We start from the raw sequence: 10,048 nt of genomic DNA on the forward strand, positions 1-10,048 counted from the left end.
TTAAAATAAATAAAAATTATGAGAAAAAAACATGCAAAAAATAAATAAATTAAAATTATTGTTTAGTTATCATACCCGTATATTAAACATGTTAATTATAACAAAATATTAAACACAAAGGTTTAAACTGTAAATTTATTTGAAATTTAAAATTTAAAATTTAAAATTAATATCATTATGGTAGGTTTAATTTATGGAGACTAATTAATAATATATTAAAAATGAAAAATGAAATAAATGACAAGTGGAAAATAAATATATCTTTAAATTATGACAAAATGACATGTGGCAAATTGAATGAGAGAAGGACATTTATTCTTATTTATTACGGTAGATTGAAAATTTTCATGTAGAATGGAAAACATTTTTTTTTCCATGATTAAGGTTATTCGGTTGCCTCTAAGCCGCTTGTTTGTGATAACAAATTAGGGCATTAGAAGACCACATACGTTAGGCATTTTTAGACGAAACACCAAACATGGTTTTCATTATATTTATCACTGTAACAGAAAAGACAAAATACATGTGGCATTAAATGATGACATATGAAACTAGTTTTGTCGGTTCTTTGAACATTTGTTTTTGCTTCAATGATTTGCCGGTTGAGTTAAAACTCTTGTACTACATTTTCGTTACTATTTTATTTTTGTACATCCTTAACAAAATGATTTTTTGCTCCTTTATATACCACTGTATATGCTTTTCATTATTGATTGTAATTTAATTCTAATGATTGTATTTTTTGTTTACCTTCAATAACAACAGAAACATACTGTAAATCAATTCTCACCAATAGACGCAACACAAATTGTATTATATATTTATTTATTCGTTACGATCTTGCTTTATTGAAGTTTAATTGTATTACATTATTACTTTCTTGCCACTCTAAGAAACGGTTGGAGTCGATATGCATGAACCAACCTAATACATATTCGAGGCCAAACGAGGGGCCAAAAGGACCTCAAGTGGAGTAGACTTGCTGATAGTCAGTCCCGAAGTTTCACTCATATCAATAGGTTCATTAGATGGATTTTTCAGCACAAATTGTTGAATGAAACTAGCTAGTGTTAAACCAACAGCCTGAAGAGCGAAGGGAATACCAGGGCACATTCTTCTACCACTACCAAAAGGTAGTAACTCATAATGTTTTCCCCTGAAATCAATATCCTTATGCCTTGTCAAGAATCTCTCCGGCCTAAACTCGAGGGGATCTGACCAAATATTTGGATCACGATGCATCTTATAAACATTTACCACCAGACGAGTGCCTTTTGGAATGTTGTAGCCACCCACAATGCAATCCTCAATGGACTCATGAGGAATAGAGAGAGGAGCAGCTGTGTACAAACGCAATGTTTCTTTGATGATTGCATTAAGATACACTAAGTTCTTCAAGTCTGACTCCTCCACCAGTCGCTCCCTTCCAACATGCTCATCAATTTCATTTTGCGCAATCTCTAATGTTTTTGGGTGGTTTAGCAATAATGACAAAGCCCAGGTTAACGTCCCAGATGTAGTGTCCAAGCCTGCTATCAGGAGTTGCTGCGAAATGGATATATTTATAGGCAAAATGCTGAAAAAAATGATAAATCAAGAAACAGTGAGATGATAGAGTTTGAGTTTACTTGACATGCGGATTTAATGATCGTATCATCGTCAAAATCCCGGAATTCCTCTTTGGAAACACCTTGAAGAATGGAAATCAGCACATCTATAAAGCCTAATTGGTTGCTTTCATGTTGCTGGGTAAAGCTCTTTATTGTTTTATGTTCTTGTAACCATCCGCCAAAGATGTTGTCCAGATCTATCGCCATCTTCTTCATTTCTTTAATGTATCCACCCATATCAAAACACTTGAGATAAGGGATAAAATCTGAAACCACAAATGCTCCCATTAACTCAATGAATTTCTTTACTACAGTCTGAAATCGAACCCGTTCCTGATCATCATGTGGCGAAAACTTCTTCCCCCTAATAATCCTAACCATAATATTCACAACCAAGTTACCAAACCATTGACTCATCTCGATCTTCATCATCTCTGAATTTTCGCTCATTTTATTTAAAACCCAACGATCATATATATCTTTGATGGATACTCTAACCTCTGAAGCTCGAATATGTGCAAACGTTTCAACTCGTCGCTGGGAAAGAACCTCCAGCGTGATCATCTTGCGTGCTTGTCGCCAATAGTCTCCATATGTAGCAAAGCCGAACATAGCATAATTATAGCCCATGAGTTTTGTTGCCTCAGCTTTGGGTCGAGTTGCAAAGGCCTTATCGTTTGTAGTAAAGCACTCTTTAGCTATCGACCCATTACTCACCACCAAAGCTTGGTGATAACCAAGCTTGATTGTGAAGATAGGGCCATATTTGTCTGCCATGTCACCTAAAACGTAGTGAGGTAGCTGAGAACCACGTAAAAGGTGCAGGTGTCCGATGATAGGCCATGCACCTTGTGCTTGTGGTGGTTTTTGGTTCTTCCCTCTATTTGCCTTCTTCCTGTTGAGGCTATGGAGAAGGAAAAGTGCTACAATAACAGAAAAGCTGGTTGCTACAATGGTTGAAAACGAGAGATGGAATTCCATGTCTAATTTGTGAATCAAGAACTGAGTAAGCGCATGTACGAATGTGTGTTATAAAAAGTTCGAAGATATTTTTTACAAATATAAGAAAAACAAATCTTCAAACATCGTCCTGTGGTTAACATTTTTAGTTTTTTTTAGGTCATCAAAGCCTCAACGGTCAACATTGGTCCATATAGTTTCAAAAGTTTGAATGGTTAGGCCATTTCCAATGCATTGAACTCTTAAGAGTTCAATGGATTGCCACATCAGCATTCCACTAACTATACCATTTAACCTATTAAACTCTACACTCCATTAAACTCTTAAGAGTTCAATGGATTTCCACATAATCATTTTAATTTTTTTTATAAATAATACTAATAAATAAAACTAGAATATTACATTAATTAGAAATTCAAAGTTACAATTACTAAATATTAATTAAAGATTACAATTTAGAAATTAAAAGTTACAAATAATATACTAAATAAAAAGTACAATATCTAAAATACAAATTTTACTTCATATTGTATTTTATCTTAATCTGGTCACAACGATTTCTCCAAATTTCACGTCCATCTTCCGACATGGTACTGGGATCCATGAAAATGAAAATGATTGAAATTTCATCATTCTTTACCTTTTCTTCTTTAATCTTCATCTTTCTTTCTTTCAATGCATTCTTCATATCCAAAGAGTTTTGATAGCGTTCAAAAGTCTTTTTATTTTCTTCTATATGTTTTTTAAGTATTTCATCAAGCCTATTACCAGATGACGAAGTGGAATTGGTAGCTTTCCCTTTTGCTGCTTTTTTTGCTGCATTCCTACCAATTGGACGAGTTGTAACTTCATCATTATCTAGGTTAATGAAAGATTCTGTATTTGATGAAGACATAGATGCCCCATATGCAGTGCTTGAACCTTTCCATTTCTGTTCATTTTTAACGATATTCCAAATATGTTCGTGCCTAAAATCGGCACCATTTCTAGCATGATAATGCTCAAAAGTTGCACGTTTGAGATCATCCTCAGACCATCCACTCAGGTGTTGACTTTTCAACACTATATACATTTGATTAAATGCAACTGCAAATGGGTTCATGTAATGCCAATGCGTTTTGAGGTTGGCTTGAGTTCTTGCAACGTTCGACGTGTTGCTTTTTTCATAGTATGCAGTAATTCGTCTCCAGAACTCTTTATCACGTTGTTGACTTCCGGTAATGCTATCTTCTGAAATTTGTAGCCAAGCTTTTGCCAACAACATTTCTTCTTCTTTGCTCCAGTAGGTTTTTTTATTTTTTTGTCGTTTGCTGGTAGGAGTTTATGTTGGTGTTGGCTCATTTTCTGGAATATGGGGAGGATCCGGGCTAGTAGAATCTGGGTATGCATTTTGGTATGAATGTTGTGAATGATTATTTGGATTTGGGTATGGATATTGTGGATAATTGTTTGGACTTGGATATGGATATTGTATATGATTGTTTGGATTTGGGTATGGATGTTGTGGATGATTGTTTGGATTTTCGGGATCATAAGAAGATAACAAATGTGTATAGTAATTCGGATTCATGATTGGTGTATCAGATGGTTGGTAGGTGTGAATGAGAATATAATATGTTCGTCTTTATTTATAGAGTTGAACATCTTGTATGCATTTGCCTTTAATTTGGATTTCATTCCACTTTACTTTCAATTTCATTTGACTCCAATTTCAATTTTATTTAACTTTAATTTGGATTTCATTCCACTTTAATTTCAATTTCATTTGACTCCAATTTCAATTTCATTTAACTTTAATTTGGATTTCATTTCACTTTAATTTCAATTTCATTTTACTTTAATTTCAATTTCATTCGAATATAATTTGGATTTCATTTTACTTTAATTTGAATTTCATTTGACTCTATATTTTTGCTATAAAAGAATACAACGTTTTTATTATTTCATACCTACCAATTCAAACTATTTCTTATATCTTTCTTATACGATGTCATCATCATCCTCAGACGATTCTGCTTCTGAATTCATAATCAACCATCTCACAAGTAATTCTACATTTCAACTATATAAGGAGCTAAAATGCTTGGAAGCAGAACAGTCAGATGCTGAAAGTTCAAGACGTCTTGGGCAAAGTCGAAGATATATAGATAGAAATCGTGAAGAAGGGCATAAACGTCTTTGGAAAGACTATTTCGATGAGCATCCTGTTTTCCCACCTCAAACGTTTAGACGAAGATTTCGAATGAGGCGAGATCTATTTGTTCAAATAGTTAACGGTATCTCTAACCATTCTATTTATTTTCAACAAAGAAAAGATGCTTTAGGAAACAATGGTCTTTCCCCTTTACAAAAATGCACTGCTGCCATACGCCAGTTGGCATATGGCACAACTGGTGACCTCTTTGATGAATACATACGAATTGGTGAATCAACTTCAATCAAATGTCTACAAAACTTTTGTCGATGCGTGATTGAGGTTTATTCAAGCCATTATTTGAGAAAACCAAATGCTAATGACATCCAAAATTTACTACAAAAACATTCAGAAAAGCACGGGTTTCCTGGTATGCTTGGAAGTATTGATTGCATGCATTGGCCTTGGAAAAATTGCCCGGTTGCATGGCAAGGTCAATATACTCGAGGTGATCAAGGTTGTCCAACAATTATGTTGGAAGCAGTTGCATCACAAGACCTTTGGATATGTCATGCATATTTCGGGGTTGCCGGGTCTAACAATAACATTAATGTACTTAACCAGTCACCGTTATTCAATGATGTATTACAAGGTTATGCTCCTGAATGCAATTTTACTGTTAATGGAAGAACATACACAAAAGGATATTATCTTGGAGATGGTATATATCCTGAATGGGCTACAATGGTTAAAAGTTTTCCACATCCGGCCGACCCAAAAAGGATCAAGTTTAAAGAAATGCAAGAGGCTGCAAGAAAGGATGTGGAGAGAGCATTTGGTGTTCTGCAATCTCGTTGGGCAATTGTACGAGGTCCAGCAAGATCGTGGCAACTTAAAAACATAAAGGATATAATGTATACATGCATTATATTACATAATATGATCGTAGAAAATGAAGGAAATGCAATTAGTAATTGGTCAGATGATGTTGATCCTCCTATACGTGTGAATCGAGGACCTGTCGAAGAAGTTCAATATCAAATTCAAAGAAACTCTGAACTACGCGATAATGCCGTACATCATGCTCTTCGACATGATTTAATGGAGCATATTTGGGAACGTTTTATTAATAGGTAATATCACTATGTTGTATTATAATAAATAAGATGTTATTTTTTTAAAATGTTTTTAAGATTTATATATTTTTTTTTTATTGTTTAGAATAAAAAATATGAAGTAACTTAATAAATTAAATTATTGAATATAAAATAAAATAAAGTATGATATATATATATATATATATATATATATATATATATATATATAGTTTATTGTAAAAAAAATATTAAATATTACTTTTTATTGAGAAAGAAAAACAAAAAAAAAGTGTTTACAATAAAATGAGAAAAAAAAAGAAAGAAAAAATAAGCTTATATAATAAATTGAAAAAAAAAAAAAAAAAAAAAAACATAACAAAAGCCATACCACGGTTGAATGGGGATTAAACCCCTCATTCAATAAACCCCCTCCACAATGGTTTCTATGTTCATTCAACTGCCACCTAGATTTTTTTTTCCCATTAAACTCCCCATTAAATGGCATTGGAGATGGCCTTAGTCCTTAACAATAAATTTGTTAGTTTTTTTTTTTTTCTTCAGTTAAACTGTTGTAAAATAGGGAGTCACGTTTGATCTTCCTAACATTCTTCATGGACGTCAAGGAGAAAAATAATGTGATGGTGGTGGGTGTATCTCCCCAATCCATTTGATCACAGTGATCATGGAACAAAGGTTTTTGTGACGCCGCCATTCATAAAAATCAGATCCTCCCTCAGCCAATGGTCGCCGACTGTCAGACCTATTCGGCGTCTTTCAATCACTGGGAATTTGTATACATTCTATTTTCATCATTTTTCACTAGTACAGAAGAGGTTTAATAAAGCGGTTTTTCTTTTGTTTTCTTGATGCGGTTATTCAACCGCTTCAAAAAATATAGCATTATAAAATAATTTTGTTTTTTGAGGCAGTTCTACAACCGCCTTAGAAAATGTCCTAAACCGCTTCACAAAAATAGCTTCATAAAATAGACTTATTTTTTTATGCTGTCCAAACCGCCTTTTAAAATATAGCTTCATAAAATTGACTTATTTTTTGATGCTGTTATTGAATAGCCTTTGAAATCAAACTGCCTTTTAAAACACAATACGAATGGCAACAGAAAATATCATCAATCATTAGTTGATGCTATTAGTCAACAACATTAGAAAATGTAGAACCACCTTATATAGATAAGAAAGACGCCAATCTCACTTGTTATTTCCTTTTCTTATGATTGCTACTTTGGCTTTGTATTCTTCCCTCAAGATGCTTCTGTAAATCAATCTCACTTGATGAACTCACATTACAAATAAGACATATCCACTCCATTATCTTCTTTAAAACCTCACTTGAACCTGCAATAACTAGTAATGACGGTGGTGGGTTCTTATCTTTTTTTGAATCATTTGGAACACATTCAGATGAGTTCTCAGCAGACTCCATGGATTTGATAGAGTTTTTGGTTGTCAAATATGCCACTTTGGCTTGATCTTTCTTTCTTGCAAGATGTTCCAGTAAACCACGCGCAAATATGCACTAATTTTCCCGATCGAACACCTCCTCTCTTCATTGTCAGCATCTCTCTTCCCATCATCATTTCCTTCTTTACCTGTGCTTCCTAAATGTAAATATGCTTCACATCCTCTAATATAATCTTCATGCTGAATCACTTTTCTTATATCTATCGATCCTCCTTGAAAAGTTATAGAAATCCCAATTTAAATAAAAGAAAAAGGGATATATACAGTAAAGTCCCAATATTTTCATCGATTTGACAAGAAAGTCTAAAACTTTATTTTTTTGACAGTAAAATCCAAATTACCGGCAGTTTTTGACACTTTTACCCTTTTTTCCGGTCAGCCGGTAATTAGGACATTTTTGTCAACAAAATAAAGTTTAGGACTTTCTTGTCAAATCGTCAATTAGGACTTTACTGTCAAAAAATAAACTTTAGGACTTTTTTGTCAAATCGTTCAAAATATTGGGACTTTAGTGAATATATAATTTTTTTTGTTAGAAATTTAATGGTATGATACTCTTTAAGCATAAGAGTTATTGAAACCTTCTCTAATCAGCTAGATCCTATTGAAATCCTTTACGTTTGCTTCTTGTTAAATCGTTTTTTTAATCTCAACGAACCGACATTAAAAAAAATTGAGATAATCAAGAAAGAAAGAAAGAACCAGGGTTGTGTTGGCTTTTTGCAGTCTCAAAAATGGAGAAATTAGAAACCTAAAAAAACGAAATTGCCCTAGCTTTATACAAACACAAACAACACATGCCTAGTCAAAAGGGTGTGAATGTGGAGAAGGGAAAGAAGGGCAATTTCGTTTTTTTCGGTTTCTTATTTCTCCATTTTTGAGACTGCAAAAAGCCAACACAACCCTGGTTCTTTCTTTCTTTCTTGATTTTCTCAATTTTTTTCAATGTCGGTTTGTTGAGATTAAAAAAACGATTTAACAAGAAGCAAACATAAAGGATTTCAATAGGATCTAGCTGATTAGAGAATGTTTCAATAACTCTTATGCTTAAAGAGTATCATACGCTCGCAATCTCCTGATCCATCAGTGCAACATCCATGATGTAGCACACGAGCATCCTCTTGAAATGGTCGATGATCGGACCGTATTCAGCTTCGTTGGTGAGGAGGATGTTGTGCAAGATAATCCAATGATGGGGATTAAGATTGGGAAGATCTGCAAGGGAAATAGCATGTTCGGCTTTGGCAGATCCTCGAAGTACCTTGAACCGAACGTTGATGAAGTTACCTTCACTGTACAGTTTCAAGACCCGAACGTTGACAATTTTCTGAGTGCTCCAAGTCTGATATTGTGGTTTAGCAGCCTTCAGATAGAAATTGATTAAGTTCCGATCAACCTGTGGATGAGGATGAGGGAACTCTGCAACGTTGGAGAAGGCATGAAAGATAAACGCCTTTCGGGTCATTGGCATGTCGAACTGTGAGTCGACAGTGTTGGAACAATCTAGAGATATCACAGGTTCCAGCCACAAGATACTCGGTGTGTCAATGGCTTCTTTAATCATCCTCTCGAGAGTCCAAGCAGGAAAAAGAGTTTTCCTACTCTCAAGAAGGTCGTGGGCTTCCTTCTGTTTTCGTTCGGCTTCTTCAGCCTCTCTTGCGACACAAGCACTTATATCAGCCTCTCTGTCTTGACCTTGACGCTTCAATAGGTCGGCGATTGTTGCTTTATCTTCATCTTCACTCTCCTCAGCAATCTTTTTGCCTTTGTCATTCACACCAGAACCGGAGGCTTTGCCAACTGGAGGAGGTTCGGTTGTGTGAGTTGCTGTTGAGGTAGGAGGTGGTTGAGACATTGTCTCCTTCTCTCCCCCTTGTTTCGGAATGGACACGAAATCAAGGAGCCCTTCGATTTTGCTTAGTAGGGCAAGGGCAGGAGCGAGCTTCTCTGCAAGGTCACGCCTCACAGTATCGTTAAGAATAGGATCATGTGCTTCTAGGATGTTTGAAATAGCAGAGTGGACATTCGAAACACACGATTTTACCACCTCTCTTTCAGATCGAAGAGATGCAATCTCCTGTTGGGAGTGGGAGAGTTGAATGCTCTTGACCTTGAGAGCGGTAGTCTTCCTCGCAAGAGCATCCATGAGAGTGTTCTCGGCAGCTAAATCTTCTTGAAGCTTGGAGAGACGCTCGTCAATATTTGTGCGAAAAGCTGAGTTGTCGTCAGAAATGGATTGACGAAGAGAAGCGAAGGACATCAACTCAGTTGTGACTGATGTTGCTATCTGGTGGACAATAAGTTCCAGCGTAGTTTTGGCAGCATTTGCACTCTCCTGTAAAGACTGTAACAGAGAAGAGGCATCAGTAAATAGTTTATCGACTTTTTTGGTCACAGCCTGACAGGCTTTTGTGGAGGCATCGATGGCGGTGGTGACAGAAGCAAGGGAAGCTTGTTGAGCTTTGGAGAAAGCTTCAACAATTTTCTGAACTGCAGCTTCAGATAGGGGTGACTAAGAAGCGGAAGAGGAGGCGATGAGCGAGTCAATTTTGTCATGGAGCTCCTTGAGATGTCTTTTGGTGACAGGAGCGTCGTCATCGTCATCACTCTGTACTTGAAACGGGCTATAGTAGACCGAGTCAAAAGTCATGTTCTCCGCGCCAAGGAGTGGTTCTTCTTCCTCTGATGCATGACCAGGAGAATATGGTGGTGGTGAAGCTGGTGGTTCGGTAGTATGGGTAGGTTCGGGTTGGGTTGTTTGTTTGG

General features: G+C 35.5%; 2 protein-coding genes across 2 annotated transcripts; both read right to left on the reverse strand.

Moving 5' to 3' along the window:
- Positions 1–806: 806 nt before the first annotated feature.
- LOC145100565 (cytochrome P450 CYP82D47-like) lies at positions 807–2,705 on the reverse strand. Its single transcript, XM_079037786.1, has 2 exons — positions 1,629–2,705; positions 807–1,545 (listed from the first exon to the last, which is right to left on the reverse strand). The coding sequence occupies exons 1-2, from the start codon at positions 2,589–2,591 to the stop codon at positions 925–927; spliced, it is 1,584 nt and encodes a 527-aa protein (XP_078893912.1). The 5' UTR covers positions 2,592–2,705; the 3' UTR covers positions 807–924.
- Positions 2,706–3,087: 382 nt separating this feature from the next.
- Positions 3,088–3,834, reverse strand: LOC145099235 (glutathione S-transferase T3-like). Its single transcript, XM_079036825.1, has one exon. It carries the CDS (start codon positions 3,832–3,834, stop codon positions 3,088–3,090), a length of 747 nt encoding a protein of 248 aa, XP_078892951.1.
- Positions 3,835–10,048: the final 6,214 nt, after the last annotated feature.

The sequence above is a fragment of the Lactuca serriola genome, chromosome 4 (genome assembly GCF_051521515.1).
Source record: "Lactuca serriola cultivar US96UC23 chromosome 4, Lser_US96UC23_V15, whole genome shotgun sequence".
Classification (NCBI taxonomy): Eukaryota; Viridiplantae; Streptophyta; class Magnoliopsida; order Asterales; family Asteraceae; genus Lactuca; species Lactuca serriola.

What these genes read in the sequence shown, in the direction of transcription:
- LOC145100565 (XM_079037786.1), bottom strand. Translation starts at nt 2,591, where the DNA reads ATGGAATTCCATCTCTCGTTTTCAACCATTGTAGCAACCAGCTTTTCT. An exon ending in TCATTAAATCCGCATGTCAA is followed by an intron (nt 1,546 to 1,628) that starts GTAAACTCAAAC and finishes TCCATTTCGCAG; the next exon opens with CAACTCCTGATAGCAGGCTT.
- LOC145099235 (XM_079036825.1), bottom strand. Translation starts at nt 3,834, where the DNA reads ATGTTGTTGGCAAAAGCTTGGCTACAAATTTCAGAAGATAGCATTACC.